Below are 19334 nucleotides of genomic sequence, written 5' to 3' on the forward strand. Positions count from 1 at the left end.
ATAAAACAACATAATGAACATAACATGTCACCTTATATTCTTCCACCGATATCTCTCAAGTAGACAGAAATTCCTAAATACAAGCCACAGTACCAAGAGCAGACCTTCACTAGCCATCAACTAATTTATTGGACGCCTAGTGCTCCAAACACAGCTCCAAACTCATCTGATTTTGGTGTAAGTTTTACACAGGAAAAGTGCCTGACAGTGGGCTGGTGTGGGCATGAGAGCCTCTCAACTCATGTTTAATGGAGGAGGTAACATACAACAGTGGTGACGTGACTCAGGATTACAGAAACAAACAGGACGGCCCAGGAGTTACGACCTCAGGTGAGCACTGGATGAATGGATGGAACTGGATTAGAATCCTCGCTCTGCTTTTTCGGGCTATCGATCACAGGCAAGTTACCTAACCTCTTTCAGCTGTACTTTCCCTACCTGTGTAAGAGTGACAAGAGGATGAAGTGAGATAAGGAGGGTAAAACACTTCCCACAATACCTGGTATGTGCTCTTATATTTAGGTCTCTGATTCACTTTGAGTTAATTTTTGTATATCATGTGAGGTAAGACTCAAAATTCATTCTTTGGCATATGGATATTCAATTGTCTTGAATCCATTTGTGGAAGAAGCTATTATTTCCCTCATTGAGTGGACTGCACATTCTCATCTAAAATCAACTGACCATAGATGTATGGGTTGATTTTTGTACTCTCAATTCTATTCCATTGATTTACATAGATACCTTTATGCCAGTACCACACTGTTTTGACTACTTTGGCTTTGTAATAAGCTTTGAAATTAGAAAGTGAGAGTCCTCCAACTTTCTTCTTCTTTTTCAAGATTGTTTTGGCTCTTTAGGATCCCTTGCAATTCCACATAAATTTTAGAATATTTTAACAATATTAAGTCTTCTAATCCATGAACACGAGTTATTTTTCATTTATTTAGGTCTTCATTCATTTCTTTCAGCTATGTTTTATAGATTTTAGTGCATAAACCTTGCCCTTCCTTGGGTAAATTATTCCAAAGTATTTTATTCTCTCTGATGTTCTTGTAAATGGAATTGTTTTTTAATTTAATTCCCTTTAAAATTTTTTATTCCTTGTTTTAATTTCCTGATCAGATTGTTCACTGCTGATGAAACACAAATGATCTTATGTGTTGATTTTGTATCCTGCAACTCTGCTGAATTTATTAGCTCTAATAGTTTTTGTTTTTGTTTTTTTATGGATATTTGGGGGTTTTCTACATACAGGATGTCATCTGTGAAGAAAGATAGTTTTGCTTTTGCTCTTCCAATCAATATGGATGCTATTTCTTTTCTCTTTTCTTTCTTCCTTTCCTCCTTTCCTTCTTTCCTCTTTCCCTCCTTCCTCCCTCCCTCCCTCCCTTCCTTCCTTTCTTTCTTTTTTCTTCCTTTTTTCTTTCCTACTTGCTTTGGCTAGAATTTTCAGTAAAAGGATGAATACCAGTGGTGAAAGCAAACATCCTTATCTTGTTCCTGATATTCTTAAGGTGGAACATTTTCGGTCTTTCACCATTGAGTATGATGTTAGCTGTGTGTTCTTCATAAATATACTTGACCATGTTGAGGTGATGAAGGTAATTTAAATCTAGAGTCTTATCAATTTAGACTTTAGCTAAGGTACCTCAATTAAATTCAGCTTAATAGAAAGAGTAAGTTTTTAAAATCTGAATTGAATAATGTTTACGCAATGAGATTTAGTGCATGAGAAGAAACGTACCTTCCATTTGGTAAAGAGATCAGCAAGGAAACCATTCACAGCTTTCTCAAAATACAGATCCCCTGAAAAGAAACAATAGAAAGAAGGTGGGAATTATCTTTATTTCTTGCTTACATTTTCTTCTCTCAGTAAATTAACAGGAATAGGACTAGTCAAAGAGAAGGTGGTACTGCTACATCCTAAAAGCATTTTCAACCTAGACTTTCTATGGAGCCAAATTTAATATTTACCTCACTCAGTAAGAGGTCATAGCTTCAAGGTAAAATACAAGATTGAAAAGCTTTGATGATTGAAAAAGACAGTGTATCTTCAAAATGAGAGAACCGTCTAACTTTTAAATATAATTATTCTCACAGTGACGCTTCCAGTTTGTTTGAAGGTGATCTGGTAGCCCCTGGGCCTTCACTAAATTACCATTTGCAGTTTCTGCTGTTCTTGAGTATCCAAGATGCCCTACATCAAAAATTAATTTGTAATTTTGCTAAACACAAATTAGAACTGCATGCACCATGAGGCTGGTGTGTCGGGCACAGTGTCCACACCTCATAGCAGCTTTACTGTACTCCACTTATTGTGTAGTAATTCTAATAAAATGAGACAAACTTGGTGATTTCTGTGAGTGATAGGACATAAGATGAAAGATATCAAAGAAGTGCTGGTTCCTGGCCATAGAGTCACTCCCTCTATGACTTTTGATCTATGCTTATAGAATAATTGAAGACCTGAGAATTCAGATTTTTCATTAATGCTTTACTACATTTCATGCAATTCACTAGATATATAAAATATTTATCTATTTTAGCATTTGAGGATTTGTTAAGATCTCAGGACATATCTTCAGAGAATGCTAAGAGATTGCTGTAAATGATACCAACTTGGGGGAAACCAGAAACTTCTCCCCATTAGCAGTTATGACCCGCACTTAGGAACAGTACCATAAATATCAAAATCCCACATTTCACAGCTCATCTGAATAAATATGTAAACCATAGCTGACGTAGAACGGAATACCACCTGAAAGAAACAAAGACATAATTGCATTAAAAAGCAATGATGGATAGAATTTCAGTTCTGCAAAATGAAAAAGTTCTGCAGATCTGTTTCACAATGATGTAAATATACTTAAAACTGCTGAACTGTATATTTAAAAATGGATAAGATGCTATATTTTAGGACTTCCCTGGCAGTCCAGTGGTTAGGACAAGGTGCTTTCACTGCTGGGGCCCGGGTTCAATCCCTGGTCAGGGAACTAAGATGCTGTAAGCTGCGTAGCACAGCCCAGGAAAAAAAAAAAAAAAGCTAAATTGTACATGTTTTTTACAAAAAAAAAAAAAAAAGCAATGCTGGAAGATTTCTCTTAATTGTGAGACATGGAACTTCTAAAAGCAAGCTCCATCCCTGGCATCACAGGCCATGAGGGGAAGATTCTGTCCCTACCCTCTAGGAGCTCACGGCAGAGGATAAAGACATGCAAAACATTGCAACTATATACAAACGTTCCTTGAAGCTTCCCACAAGAAACGTTGGAGAAGGGGCAGTGAATCTACTGGGAAAGTCGATGAGACCTCATTACAGAAGGAGAACTTGGGCTAAGATGCACCAGTTGATGAGTTGTTGATCTAATAACTAATCCACATCATACCCCTCTCCATACCCAGAATGCCTCCAGGAAAAGCCCTAGTGGTTTCCCTGGCCTGTGTGCTTTACCACAAAGCCCTTTCTTTACCCAGCCCTTCCCTCCTCCAGCAGACTTTAAAGAGCTTTGGTGGGAAAGCAAAATGTATAAAATGTGTAAGTTGCAGGCATCAATACTCCCTTTCCTTTTACATTTGCTCCTTCGAATCTTTTGTGTGCCAGGTAATTGAACTGATTATAAAGATTATCTCAAGTAAAAGAGCCTTGGGACATTAAGTGCCAGGAGGTATGCCAGACAACTTTGGGATATAAAGGTAAAAGACACAGTCCTTGCCCTCAAAGCGCTTGCAGTCTGGTGGCAAGGCAGGTAAGAAACGCATTCACCGGAGTGTGACAAGTGCTGATATAGATATATGTCCCAGGTGCCACGGGGGCACTTCCAGCCTGGTGCATCCAGGGAGGCTTTCCAGGAGCAGGGAAGCCTGAGACTAGTGCTGAGGGATGGATGAGAGGCTTGGGAAAGGGGGAAGGCGAGGAGCAAGCACCGCAGGCGGGAGAGAGCAGCACGCAAAAAGACACGGAGGCAAGAGAGCACGCTGCCATGTTGGAGGGATGGTGAGCGGTTCCCGTGGCTGGATGGGATGGGGGGCTACATGGGAGAAGTGACAGATTAGCTCCAGACTCAACTGCCTCCCCTGATTTTTCCACTCGGCTGTCCAGACATCTCACAAACTGAAGTTCCCCTGAACGACTCCTCCCTGGCCTTCTCCATATGATAAATGGCACCGCCATCTCTCCACCAGCTGCTCAATTATTCCTTTCTTCACTCTTCACACCCAACACATTAGCAAGTTCTGTGGACTCGACCCCAGAATGTTTCACCAATCTGCCCATCTCTCCCCTGCTCCAGTGCCCAGCCTAGCCCACGCCACCACCTTCTAACTTCCTAACTCATCTCTCTGCTTCCACTCTTGCCCCGACAATCAACTCTCTGCTCCAGAGCCAGAGGGGCTGCAGCGGGTACTGTGGACGCCTAGCCAACATCCTTCCTTTCTAAGTCAGAGGAAGCTGATTCTATTCTGGGAGGCAAGGGACCCGCCAAGAGACCAGACCTCCAGGCATGCTGAGCAGTTCCACATGACTCAACCCTGGTCAGTAAGGTATAAATGGAAGTGTGTCCTGAAAGGAAGCTGACTCGGCTGGAGCGTGCCCCGTTGTTGTCTTTCTTCCCTTCTTCCCTCCTCTGCCTGGCATATGGATGTGGTCACAGCAGCTCCAGCCAGACCACGGAAGCCCAATCCTGATAGGCAGAAAAGGAAGGCAGAAGGGGCCTTAGACCACCAGTAACTGTGACGCTGTCACACCAGCCATAATTTGCCTACCCATGGACTTCTTTTATATGAGAGAATAAAGCTGACCTTTAAGTATCAATTTGCCACCGTAACTCTGGGAGTTTATTTTTTTTATACAGTATTATTTTTTTAAATAAATTTATTTATTTTTGGCTGCATTGGGTCTTCGCTGCTGCATGCGGGCTTCCTCTAGTTGTGGCGAGTGAGGGCTACTCTTCGTTGCGGTGCTCGGGCTTCTCATTGCGGTGGCTTTTCTTGTTGCAGAGCGCGGGCTTAGTAGTTGTGGCTTGCGGGCTCCAGAGTGCAGGCTCAGTACTTGTGGTACACGGGCTTAGTTGCTTCGCAGCATGTGGGATCTTCCCGGACCAGGGCTCAAACCCGTGTCCCCTGCATTGGCAGGAGGATTCTTTAACCACTGCGCCACCAGGGAAGCCCACTTTGGGAGTTTTGTTCAACAAAATCCAACTGAATGAATAAGTGATCTCTTAAAAGCGTAATTCAGGTATCATTCCCCCACTTAAAATCCTTCAATGGGGAATTCCCTGGCGGTCCAGTGGCTAGGACTTGGCGCTCTCACCGCCATGGCCCCGGGGTTCAATCCCTGGTCAGGGGACTAAGATCCCACAAGCCGCTCAGTGGGTAAGCATGTGCCAACTTATCATGGTCTTTATAAGCCATACTTAAGAGTCAATTCCCAGAAAACTGGGGGAAAGATCACTGTAAAATACCAATGTATGCCCAGTAGAGTGGCAAAAACTTTCAAAATCTAAGACCTGGTGTTGTAAAAAGTGAAAAACAAGATTTTATATATGGCTACTAGGAGTTTAAAATGGTCCAAAGAGTTTGAAAAATAATTTGGCATTACCTTACAGAGTAGAACCTATGACCCAACAAATATACTCCTAATCAATGATGAAAAATATAGTGAGTACAAACGCGATAGCTAAAGTGGGGGGGGGGGAGAGAATACATTTTAATCCACTTTAATAAAACTTAAACGTGAGCAAAACAAATAATATACTGTGTAGGGTAAAATACATATGTATTATCACTATGTAAACAAGGGAATTACAAAAATAAAATTCAGATAGTGGTTACCTCTAAAAATGGCCCCAAGTTCTCAACTATTTTGCTTGCCCAGGGGACATCTGGTAATGTCTGGCGACATTTCTGGTGGTTATGACTTGCAGGGGGTGGGGATGGGCGCTACTAGCACTTAGTGAGTAGAAGCCAGGGATGCTGAACACCCCACAATGCACAGGACAGTTCCGCACAATGTTACTGCCCTTGGGGCCCAGGTGACCCTTTGTTCTGGAGGGCTGTCCTTTACACTGTAGTGCGTTCAGCAGCATCCTCCACATAACCCCAGTTGTGACGACCAAAGATGTCTCCAGACTTTGTCAAAAGACCCCTGGGGAGGCAGGATCACCCCTGGGTTGAGAACCAAAGGGAGGCTGGGGGATAGGAACACGCAAGAGAAGACAGGTGCTTTCACCAGCGTGGGTAACGTTCACAGCTGTTCAGTTTGGATTTTTCCAACTGGAACAGAGTCACAGGAGGAGATTCCTTGGCAAAGGTCTTTCTTCGTGTTTACCAACACAATCTTTTACTGAATTTAAATTTCGCTATGTATTAGTGGGCACAGAAACCTGCAAGCTAGATGTTCCATCTCTACATCTGATATTAAACGGAAGAAAATGAAGATCAACCCCAAACTGGAGAGATCCAACTGTAAAGCACTAGAATTTCAGGAGTCCCCAACTATATTACAATATTATCCAGCTGAGCAGATAGTAGCTGGTCACCAGCTTGATCATGAGATCAAGTTTTTGCTGGTTTCTGTTTTGTTTTTTGATTTCACAACTTATAGACATAATACCACGGGGAAACAAACCGAAAAAAGCACTTTATCACCCTTACCCTGGTATCTTCGCTTATATAACCACACATGACCTTCTCATTCTTGACCCACAGCTCCCCGGCCTGCGCCCTGAAAGGAGAGGCACACGCGTTATTACGAGTCCTACATAAACCGAGAAGAAACAGGGGTGCCTTTGGGGTGTCTCTCTCTACTCTATCATTTACACCCAAATGACCTGGCCAGTTACAGATTTCCAGAGGGCCACGAACAGATTACACAACATAAAGAATTCTCAGAGTACGCTGAATCTGTACAACAGGAGCTCTTAATTTGGGGGTCTGCAGACAACATGTGGGTCTAAGGAAGGGCTTCGGGGAACCCACGAACCTTCTGAAATGATGCAAACTTTCCTGAGCACAGAATTGTACCTTCTGGCAAACCTCAAAAGGGCACACGTCACAAAAACAGTTAAGAGGCACTGATGAACAAATTTGCTAACCCCAGCTTTGAGTCAATGAGTTTCAAAAAAAACAAGATCCACTGCAGTATCAAATTAGAAGATAAGAAAGAAGTCAGGAGGCACAAAGGGACAGGGTCCCTATTCAATGAAGGCCATTTTGCTGAAAAATTTTTATGTCAATATTCAGTAATGTAATATTATGTCTTTTCCCCCTGCTTCTTTATTCTGTTTTTCATATTGTCTACAATGAGCAAGCACTGTATGTAAAAATACTTAGCATAGGCCTGACACATAGCATGTGCTGAACAAGTGGTACTTGACAGTATTAATTCTATAATCAGGACAGGTGTGTTGAGACTTGACACCATAGAATCAGAGCTCAAGTCAGAGAAGATCCCAGAAGATCCTCTGCAGTGGGGCAGATCTAGCAGGAAAACACCCAAACTGGATGTTCCAGTGGGCTTTAAGTATGACTCTCAAACAGATCTGTCTGCCCCAGGACAGCTGGGAAGTCAGGGCCAGAAATTATTCAGTGTTGCTCCCTCTGGCATGTGAGTTAGAAAAAAACAACAAAAAAAATTTTTTTTAAGTTAAAAAAAGTAGGCAGCTAGTCAGTAATCTCCAAAATTATATCTGGGAAAATGGTATCTCTTCACAATAAGATCAAATAGACTAGGTTTCTAAGTTCAATTTTTAAAAGATATTTATTTTTTTACTGAAGTATAGTTGCTGTACAATACTATATGTTACAGGTATATAGTATACTGATTCACAATTTTTAAAGGTTATACTCCATTTATAGTTATTATAAAATATTGGCTATATTCCCCCCGTTGTATGATATATCCTTGTAGCTTATTTTACACCTAATAGTTTGTACCTCCCACTCCCCCCCAGCCTATAATGCCCTTCCCCACTTCCCTCTCCTCACTGGTAACCACTAGTTTGTTCTCTATACCTGTGAGTCTGCTTCCTTTTTGTTATATTCACTAGTTTGTTGTATTTTTTAGATTCCTCATATAAGTGATATCACACAGTATTTGTCTTTCTCTGTCTGACTTATTTCATCTAAGTTCAATATTTTAGAAAAGCAGAGTGCTGTTAGGAGATAGATTTTAGTGCAATATTTTTCTTTAAAATTTTTCTTCAATTTTTTAAAATACTGATTTTGAAGTTTTTTTGTTTTTTTTTTTAAAGAATACATTGTGAATTTACTGAGAGCAAAACAAAATGTTTACCTTTAAGGAAAAATAACATTTCAAAGGTAGGGTCTCAAGGTAATAAAACTACGTCCTTAACTGTTGACTAAATTACCAGATTAAAAGGCTAAATTACAGGGAAATTCTCTAATAATTTATTATGATTTGATTTTATTTTCTCATATGAGGCCCAGAACACTTTTTTTTTTTTTGGAAAAGAAAGTGACTTTTGATTCAATGTAGAAAGACTATAAATTTTTTGGAAAAATGATAGAAGATTTTGTGGTTTACATTTAACCATGAATGAGCAAAATATTAGGACAGATCTTGAAAAGTCTAAAACTGACATTATGTCAGGGTGTATGAAGGCACTTACATGGAGAAACAAGGAATTTAATTATGAAAGGGATTCTGAGAGGGTTTCTAAACCAGGACTCATCAAACTGTAGCCTGCAGACCAAATCCAGCCCATCTCCTGTTTTCGTATGGCCCACAGCTAAGAGTAGATTTTACATTTTTAAATGTTAAAAAAAAAAAAAAATTGCAACAGAGACCTGAGACTCACGTGGCCCAAAGTCTAAAATATTTACTATCTGGTCCTTTACAGAAAAAGATCCTAAACCTACCACTTCATTTTGCAGAGGAACAGATGCAGAGACTCCCTGAGCTGTACAGCATCACCCTGCTAACCACTGGTGCTGCAGGATGGAATACAGGTTTCCTGACTCCTGGTCTCACCTGGGAGAGACCAGCTTGTATTTGATGGCATAAATAGGTTGCATTTCTTGTTCTGCTTGAGACTTCATCACTTCTTGAACTGTGCTTTAGTTGCTAAAATTTTTTCAAAGAATTTTTGACCTTATAACAACTTCTAAAACATCCCCTTTCGGAAAGAAAAAAATGAATCTTTTATCCTTTCTTTCTTTCAGGATCAGTAATTCAGACTAACCAAATAGCCCTCATTGCTGGTGAAAGGTCTTTACAAAAGGATTCTGGACAATAAAGGTAGGAGGAATGGCTGAATTAGAAAATCACCATCTTGCAATAATCATCAACAGATGAAACCATTCTGTGAAAACCTGATGGGGAATTTCATAACAGGGGACCAGGCTGCATCACCAGAATCCAGTGGTCAATCTCACATTAAAAGTGAGTCAACCAGATGTAAATATGCTTGAGTATATACAGTAAATTTCAAGAAAGACACAGTTTCCTCTAGGGAAAAGGACATATTTCTAACACACTTTTTTGGTGCTGTTAAGCCTTCACTATGTGGATATTTTGATTTTTGAATTTAGAGGGGGTTTCAAAAAGTCCCCTTTTCTCTCTTCTTCACAAACTGAAATACAGAAATCATTTTAATAAATCAAGAGCAGTGTGATATCTCTAAAAAGGCAGCAAGTCAGGAACTATTGTGCTAGTCATTTTATGTCTCCAAACCTGTTTCTTAGACTGTAAAACAAGAAAGTTTGATGAAATATGTTCATCTAAGGCTTTTTCCAGTTCTAAACTTGTGAGTCTATCCCTCCTTTGTTCAGAATACAAGGCGGCTTCAGCAACATCCACCCATCTTAAAACTACTATATAGTGCATTTCGGGGTCTTTTGGATTGTTTTAGCTACCACAATCTAACGTTTTAAGCTATTGTGTATTTTATTATAAGGATGTCCTCATGCCTCAAAGGCTGTATGTAGCAGTTACTGCACTACATGCTATTCCCAGTTACAAGCTAATAAATCAAGAGTGACATAGTATCTACCTGATGCCAGCGAATTCCACCTTCTGAGTGATATAGGCACATGTGCTGACCTAAGGGAAAAGAGAGAGAGAGATTCAACAATACATCAAGGCCATGAAAGGTCACAAAGAACATCTCCTGGCTTTCGAATCTCTTCTATTAACCCAAAGTTCAATTAACATGGGAGTAACAGATTTATCCCATAGGAAAACGTGTTGGGGCAGGTATAACAGTAGGTTCTCACGGGTTTGGCAAGTATAGACAATAGTAAAGACCAAGTGGATAATAAGTGGCCAGCTTCAGTAATATACTTATGTTCACACACACTTGCATACATATGTACATTTACATATGGAACATTTATTTCTCAGTTTAGAAAATGGAACCTTCTCCCACCAAATAAAACATGAGCAAAGATATCTCTTTCTGAAAATATACACTGTATGGACATTCTACCTATGATTTGTTGTTTCATAATAGCCAAAAAGTCCAAAAGGAGAATTTTCAGCAGCAGCTCACAATTCTGATGAACTGATCATGTTCAGCGGAAAATGTCCATTAAAAATAAATAAACAAGGGCTTCCCTGGTGGCGCAGTGGTTGAGAGTCCGCCTGCCGATGCAGGGGACCCGGGTTTGTGCCCCGGTCCGGGAAGATCCCACATGGGCGGAGTGGCTAGGCCCGTGAGCCATGGCCGCTGAAGCCTGTGCTCCACAACGGGAGAGGCCACAACAGTGAGAGGCCCGCGTACCGCAAATAAATAAATAAATAAATAAATACACAAGGAAAATGGAAGGAGGGTAAAGCAAAAAAGCAGTCTAACCTGGAAGGAACAAGATCTGGGTTCCAGGGACTTCCCTGGTGGCGCAGTGGTTAAGAATCCGCCTGCCAATGCAGGGGACACGGATTCGAGCCCTGGTACGGGAAGAGCCTGTGCACCACAACTACTGAACCTGCGCTCTAGAGCCCGCAAGCCACAACTACTGAGCCTGTGTGCCACAACTACTGAAGCCCACACGCTTCGAGCCCATGCTCCACAACAAAAGAAGCCACCGCAATGAGAAGCCCGCGCACCGCAATGAAAAGTAGCCCCTGCTTGCCGCGACTAGAGAAAGCCCGCGTGCAGCAACGAAGACCCAATGCAGCCAAAGATAAATAAACAAAATAAATAAATTAGTTTTTAAAATGTTAAAAAAAAATTAAAAAGATCTGGGTTCCAGCCCAGAGTCAATTGCTTACTAGCTTTCTCATCTTAACTCCTCAATCTCAGTTTTCACATCTATAAATTCAGGATAATAAATGCCTGTCCACAAGAGGAGATGCGAGGAGCAAAAGAGATCAAGTGAAAACCTGAAAACCAAAGTTCAAATGTAAAATAATATTACACTCTCCCCATTCAAACCAAAAATGCAGAGTTAAAACTCTCTGATAACAAACAAGCAAAACAAAGCTTATAAAAACCATGAAAAGAGAATGGGAGGAGACATACAACATGTTTACAGTAATCGTCTGTGATGCTGGAATCAGAAAGGATTTTATACTCTTCTCCATACCAGATCTACATCTCCCTGGTGACATGGATTATTAACATAATGGAAAAAGTAACACACTTTTTAAAAAATAATATCTTACCAAACTTTTCTTCAGTCGCCACATATCCCCACGGCCAATATATTGATCCTTAAAGGTTAATTCCACTAGGTCAAGGGTCACATCCTAAAAGGGATAATCAAATATATGTCTCTGCTTTTCTCTGCCATACTTTATAGTCTAAGATAACACTCACTCACCATGGAGAAACCTTTTGACAAAAGGACAACTACTGGAAGACCATTCAGTAGTAGAACCCTGACAAACAGAATTTTACCCTGCCCAAGAAGGCTTTGGAGGACAGGTAAGTCTCCAACAGATACTATAGCTGCTGTATCATGTGTGGTTAAGTGCAAAGGGCACCAGAGTAGTGATTCTGTGTTTTAGTCTTGATTCTGGCACACAAACACGACATTGAACTGTGGGCTTTATTTCCCTAGATAATGTCAACAATATCTTTTGGACAATGATTTTTACCTCTTAATTTTATAGCATCATTTCTCAAAGAAAAAAAAGAACACATAAAGAAATGTTAGTATTTTTATAGAAAATTTTACATTTAGCTTCACAAACACACATATACATACAGAATCTTTTTAGGACAAGATTTTTAAAAAGGGGTGAGGATTTTAAATGCAACCTACATTCTACCTATAATCTAAATGACCTATGTATGACCACATATTTAATAGCCTAACACTATACTTAAGTAACTCATTATTTCCTTAGAGACCTAATCTTGAGGAAGGGTATTAATCATTCCTCAAAAGATATTCAAATCCAGAACAAAGACACACCTTAGGGTCTACGACATTCACATACACATCTTGATAAGGTCTTAGCCGAAACACTTGAGTCACCGTCTGGTCCACACTGATAGTTTCTGAAACGGGAGAAGGAACCTGGATCAGGTAAATATATTTGAATCCATAACTACTCAGACATTCAACAAACAACATCCTTTGCCAAGGGCAAGACATGCTGTCAGCCTTCAACAGCTTAAAACTTAAGAGAGTTCTCTGCTTTTCAGGTGAAATAAGACCTGAACCCAAGCAATTAAAAAATGAGAGAGACAAACAAATAATACAAAGAGACAGAGATAGAGACAGACAGAGAGAGAGAAAGGAAAGAAATTAAGAAGCAACATAAGAAAGTTCGAAGGGTTGTGAAAATTCAGAAGAGGAAATCATTCTTTTGGAATGAAAGTAGCAGGGGTAGTTAAGGAAGAAATAAACTTTTCAATGAGCCCTTAAGTCTGGTAAGTAGGAAACTTAACAGGTGGCAGGAGATGAGGTAAGAGTAAGAAGGACACTCAGGGTCTAGATTTTACTGACTGTTTTCCCAACAAGTTAAAAAATAACAAAAGAAGTGGTTGACACCAAAATCCTTTAGAGCAAATTAAAAGTTTTTCCTTTTCTTTTAAGTGCCAGTTAAGGAAATACTTTATTAGCTATCAATAAACATTTTAGTTCCTTGATCAGTACGGTATAGTCATTAGAGGAAAAAAGAAAGGATTTGGATCCAGAATGAATAAGTAGAATCACTGCTCTGGCTCCTTCACTTACTGACTCCAGGCAAGCCCACTCATACCGGTAAGACAAAGCTTCCTCACTCTCTCAAGAGTTGGTGGGAAAATCAAGAAAGATAAATGACAAACAGGGTTTCCCTTGTGGCGCAGTGCTTGAGAATCTGCCTGCTAATGCAGGGGACACGGTTCGAGCCCTGATCTGGGAGGATCCCACATGCCGCGGAGCAACTAGGCCCGTGAGCCACAACTACTGAGCCTGCGCGTCTGGAGCCTGTGCTCCGCAACAAGAGAGGCCGCAATAGTGAGAGGCCCGCACACCGCGATGAGGAGTGGCCCCCGCTTGCCACAACTAGAGAAAGCCCTCGCACAGAAACGATGACCCAACACAGCAAAAAAAAAAAAATTAATTTTTAAAAAAAAATGACAAACAGCTCCCAGCACAGTGCCTTGCACAAGTGGCAGGTAATCAACAATATATGTTCCTCCCCTGCCCCAACCCAAAGTAGGTACTTAAATATTTTGTGAAGAAAATATAATATTGAGAAAAGCATGCTTTGCCAACAATCTTTAAGTGTAAAGCTTCACCTATTCAGATTAACCGTCCTCTTGACTCTAAATGTAGTTTTTTCAGTGCCCTCAAGATGCTAACAAATGAGATTCCTTGGCAATTTTGATATCTGACAATATTTTTTTTTAGCAGGAACACAATTTGATAAGGAGAGAAGTACTGTGCCCTCATTCCCAGAGATTGTGAAGAGGGGTTTCTTACAGTTTCTCAAACAGTAAAGTGTAAAAATCTTAGAGAAGCGAGATGGAATTTTTACCTTTCTGCAAATCCTCCTTAAGTGACTTGACCTGCAAAAGCAGAGGGCTGGGGAAAAAAAGAAAAGCAACAGAGAGAAGGGATGTTGTCAGCAGTAACTAACCAGCTTTCTTCACCACCCACAAAACACAAACAGATCACTCTGGACATATTCTAACTGGCAGCACAACAATTGGAGAAAGTTCCCTTAGAAAACAAACCCTGCACTTGTATTAAAGGAAATGGATAAATGCTACAGAATTGTTCAGCGTTGTCATCTCAGCTTTAAAAACAAAAAGAATGGACCACTTTTTAAAAGATGATTGGTTTATCAAATCCTGGAGGGCAGGAGCATTTTTATCCAAAGGCAAAGAGCCATCTTCCCCTTCAATCCCCTTAGACACAATATCACCTGGAAAGAGAGGGCTGCCCAGTTAGTTCCCTGCTCCTGTCGGAAGCTCACCTGTACTCATCGTTGGGGTGAGCAATCTCCACAATGTCTCCAAGCTTGATGTAAGGAAACACTTTGGGGTTCACGACTAGCTCATCATCTGAAAGACAATTCAGCCATCTCAGGCAGCAAAGAACTCACTTGGGCAGCAGGTTGCTGTGTATGTTTTCACGCGGGGTCCTTACAACCCCATCATTTGGTATTATGACCCCATCTCGCAAGATGAAGTTCCATTTAAAATTGAGATTTAGCTCAACTGAAGGATTTGCACAGGAATCCAGAGCTAGTGAGTAGTTGAGGGGGCCGGTGTTCGGGAACCTTTGTCTCCAGAGCTTTTCCTACTAGCCCACTGCTCCCAAGGAGAGGGTAACTCTTCTTCTTTGGGAATTAGGTCTCTGCGGCAATCCTTGACTCCCTCAAATAGCATGTATCTGGCATATGCCAGGAACAAAACAGCCGGGGTCCCACATACAGCAAAATCCTTTCTATTTACAGTGTTCGCAGAACTTCTAAAAATACTGTCTGAATGTGACCCTCACAATAAATATTTGGATCTAGCAGAAGCAAGGAAATGACCTAGGAGATAAAGCAACTTGCCAAAGGGTAGATAGCTAGTAACAGTACACCAGGACTGGTTACTAGTCCAGGGTTCCTAAACAAACCACCTCTCACACATGAAAATCAAGCCAGAGAAAACACCCTGGACTTTGGAGGGCAGCACCTGATCAGGGGAAAACTTCATATATCAGTTCACATTAGAGTCCAATGAGACCCTTAAAATATAAGGAGAATGTGATTTCATATGTTTATCTACCCCTGCCCCCCACTGGGGGTGGGGGAGAATTCTTTCAAATATAACAAACTCAGGATCATAAAGATAGGGTGATTTTTTTTTTTTTTCTGTTTTAGCTTTTAGGGAAAGACATGGCCTTCAGTTATGCTAAAACCATGACAAATAAGTATGTCCAGATTTCAAATATAATCAGACCCAACAAAAATTCAGCCTAGGAAAGCGAAGTACTGGGTTAATCCCACAGTTGCTTTTTTTGTATATTGTTTCCATTGACAGATGTACACCAAATCCTCTATGAAGTCTTCCCCTAACTTCCACAGTCTGAATTAAGCTCCCTGAACACATATTCCTTCCTGCTCCATTTTATCATTTCCTTTTTGCATGTCTGTCTCATCAAGCTGAAAGCTCCGTAGGGAGAAGGGACCTTGTCATATTCAAAATCTTTATGTTTGGTACAGGTATGTACTTAATAAATACTTGTTGGATGTATTTTTTTTTTTGGATGTATTTTTTAAATTTGATTTTTACTTTACTCATAGAAATACAGTTGATTTACAATATTGTGTTAGTTTTCAGTTGTTCAGCCTAGTGATTCAGTATTTTTGCAGAATATATTCCATTATAGGTTATTACAAGATAACAAGTGTATTCCCTGTGCTATGTAGTATATCCTTGTTGCTTATCTATATATAGTAGTTTATATCTGTTAATCCCATACGCCTAATTGTCCCTCCCCACTTCAGTAACCACAGGTTTGTTTTCTATGTCTGTGAGTCTGTTTCTGTTTGTTTTTTAAAATAAATTTATTTATTTATTTATTTATGGCTGCATTGGGTCTTTGTTGCTGCGTGCAAGCTTTCTCTAGTTGTGGTGAGTGGGGGCTACTCTTCCTTGCAGGCGTGGGCTTCTCATCGCGTTGGCTTCTCTTGTTGCAGAGCACAGGCTCTAGGTGTGCAGGCTTCAGTAGTTGTGGCACGCGGGCTCAGCAGTTGTGGCTCTCGGGCTCAGTAGTTGTGGCTCTTGGGGTCTAGAGCACAGGCTCAGTAGTTGTAGCGCATGGGCTTAGTTGCACCGCAGCATGTGGGATCTTCCCGGACCAGGGGTCAAAGCCCTGTTCCCTGCATTGGCAGGTGGATCCTTAACCACTGCGCCACCAGGGAAGCCCTGTTTCTGTTTTACATGTACATTCATTTGTATTATTTTTTAGATTTCACACATAAGTGATATAATATAGTATTTGTCTTTGTCTAACTTATTTCACTAAGCATAATATTCTCTACTTCCATCCATGTTGCTACAAATGGCAGTATTTCATTCTTTTTTATGACTGAGTAATATTGCTGGATGTATTTTATTTATTTATTTTTCTTTATAGTCCTGCAGCAGACTGGGTACAGCACAGAGCTACCTTTGTCTTGTACACGTGAAAAAGAAGACTCGCATACATTGTATATACACTGTATATACTGTAGCCTTGTATCTTTCCCTCCTCTGTCAAAAGTTATTTCTGTTGTGCATTCAATTCTGCTCCACAAACGTTTAGGCAGCTTCAGCTGCATACAAAGTACAGTGTTAACAACAGACTGTGGTTTTAGCAGAAATAGTGTTTTAAATATAGCAATGCTTAGTATATCCTTCCTGGTAATTACAATGGTTACATTTATTAAGCAGGTAGAAGGAGCCTGGTACTCTACTAAATACTATACATACATCATTTTACTTTATTCCCGTAAGACCTTATGATATAGAAACTATTATTTTCCCTTTTTGGCAGTCCTGGCCTTTGGGTGGCTTATACATATATAACACAGGAGCAAATACATACTAAAATACAATTTTAAAAACACTCACTGTGTTGTTAATTCTAATTTCTGAAGTAAATAAGGTTGTTAGGACAGAGGGAAATTTATTCCTTTACGAAAGAAAAAAAAATCATATGAGTAGGTGCTTTCCTATTCTACAGGTTTATAGACTCAAGGTGCTAAGAGAAATGGAGAAATTATTCTAAAGAGCTGGAATTTGTAGTTAAGGTAAACTAGGGGCTTGCCTGAGGTCACAGGGAAAGTTAGAGGCAGAGCTGATACCCGGATTCATGTTTAACACAGGACAAGATGCTGTGTCCTGCCCCATCTCACCGTGCTTCAGAGCCAGGCAAAGGTTCATGCTTTGATCATACCTGTCTTATGCACATCCACTACTTCTTTCATTAAACATAAGTTTCTCTTATCTGCCAAACCAGTGCATACTGGAATTTTGCAGAACATACACAGTAAATAAGTAATAAAAAGATACAAACAAATCAACAAGGACCTAGCACAGAGAACTATATTCAATATCTTGTAATAACCTGTAATGGAAAAGAATATCTAAAAAAAAAATCTATATATAGGTATATATATCTATATATCTGAATCACTTTGCTATATATCTGAAACACAACACTGTAAATTAACTATACATTAATAAAAACATTTAAAAAGCAAAAACAAATGAAGAGTAGTAAGCCGGCAATATTCACAAAGTTTGTTAAAATGCAGGATGCAAATGCTTCTAGAAGGGGCCTGCTACTCTCCCCACTACAGTATCACTTGCTGCTTCACTCAGTTAAGCTACCTGCTTAGCCTCGATTGTCACGAGTCAGTTTGAAAATTTCAAGGCACCGGACACATCAGAACCTCGGCCAACTTACGCAACCCCCCTAAGACCAATCAATACTGACCACTGCCCCCAAAGCCCTTCTTGTGGATGACAAGTTTGTAGACCTTTGTTGTTCTCATCTTGTACTGTTGTTTCCTTCAGCTGTTCCAAGCTTGGGGGAGAGAAATCATCTTGCCTCCCTGCCAGTGAAACACAAACAAAAAGGCTGGAATGTCAGACTTTTCTTTGCAACTGCTCTTTGATTTCAGGGCAGTGAAAATACTGCCCTTGCTCAGCTGAGAGGTGGCACCAACCCTCGGATGAAATCACTCCTCCAATTACCAGGAGGGACGTTGAACAAACAGAACCAGTGAATCTGGAAACGAAAGGGAATTCGGGCCAGGGTCTAGTCCAACCTCCAAGAAGATATTTTATCACACCCTAAAGGGAAAACTTGGAGTGAATGAGGCATTCATTACCTTGCCTCTATATAAACCAATAACACCCAAATATTAAAGAGATCTTAAAAGAGATTAGGCACACAATCTGTAGATGAGGAAAGTGAGAGCCAGCGCAAGGGACTTGCCCAAGGTCTCTGAGACAGAGAGGCATTCCCACTGCTCACGTTTCGCCATCGATGTCCTGGGCAAGAAGAGTGTAAACAGAGGAAGGCTCATTACCCAAACCTCCATCTGCACAAACTCTCAGTGGTTCCTCCCCGCACCCTCCACCCCCATTTCATAGCTGAAGCCACGGAGGCTCAGAGACGGAGAGAGACTTGCCTAAGGTCACACAGGGGGTTGGGGGTGGGGCCAGGTTTCGAACCTGGGCCCCGGCCCCTTTCCTCCTGCTCCCCAAACCCGGGCCCCGGGCGGGCAGCTCCACTCACCCGCAGCTCCGGAGCCCCTTCCCGCTTGAGGCCGGGGTTCCGGGGTCCGGACCCTGGCCAGGGCCCCCGCGCCTCCTCGGGACGCCCCGCCTACGCCCGCAGAGCCTGTGCAGATCCCGAGCCAGAGCTGCAGGCGCCAGCCGCCCCGCCCCGGCCACCAAGCGCTCACCTGAGAAGCCGCGCGGCTCCGGTGGCTCCGCCCCGGGGCACCGCCCCCTTCCCGCCCACCCGCCCTGGGCCGCTCTGGCCGGGCCTCCGCCTCGTCTCGGTGTCCGCGCCACTTCCCCATCCGGGGCTCGTGCCGGGGGCGGGGCCTCGCGTGAGCCCTGTAGGTCGGGCTGCACACCTGCGTTTCCCGCTCCCGAGCCTGAGGGCCGTCGTCACGGGAAAGGAAGTCCTTTTCCTCCAGACGTTCCGAAATAGATCCGAGCACAAGCGGTTCTCTTCCGACCTAGTGATTTCCTCAACAGGGCAAACTCGGGCGAATGTCCCCGGATCTGTAAACGATGTTATGGACCCTCACCAGGCCTCTCAGGGCTACTGAGAGGCACAAAATAGAGTTTCTGGGAGAACTTTTGTAAAATGCAAAGGGCTAAGCACGTGCGATGGCCCCTGCTGGGAAGTATCCACTTGAGGGGCTTTTCAAATCCTTC

General features: G+C 41.5%; 1 protein-coding gene across 10 annotated transcripts in view; it reads right to left on the minus strand.

Annotated features, from left to right (window-relative positions):
* Positions 1-18907, minus strand: part of DEPDC5 (DEP domain containing 5, GATOR1 subcomplex subunit) — a 92970-nt gene extending 74063 nt beyond the window's left edge. For 7 of the 10 annotated variants that reach the window (XM_067700141.1, XM_067700138.1, XM_067700133.1 and 4 more), the window contains exons 1-10: positions 18851-18907; positions 17875-17992; positions 14375-14462; positions 13934-13980; positions 12379-12464; positions 11624-11707; positions 10014-10063; positions 6655-6724; positions 2683-2761; positions 1748-1809 (exon numbers count right to left, since the gene is read on the minus strand). In XM_067700141.1, coding sequence (XP_067556242.1) covers positions 1748-1809; positions 2683-2761; positions 6655-6724; positions 10014-10063; positions 11624-11707; positions 12379-12464; positions 13934-13980; positions 14375-14462; positions 17875-17932 — 624 coding nt within the window. In that variant the 5' untranslated portion in view covers positions 17933-17992; positions 18851-18907. The other 3 variants (XM_067700132.1, XM_067700136.1, XM_067700135.1) reach the window with 3 other exon arrangements.
* Positions 18908-19334: the final 427 nt, after the last annotated feature.

Source organism: Pseudorca crassidens, chromosome 12, assembly GCF_039906515.1.
Source record: "Pseudorca crassidens isolate mPseCra1 chromosome 12, mPseCra1.hap1, whole genome shotgun sequence".
Taxonomy (NCBI): Eukaryota; Metazoa; Chordata; class Mammalia; order Artiodactyla; family Delphinidae; genus Pseudorca; species Pseudorca crassidens.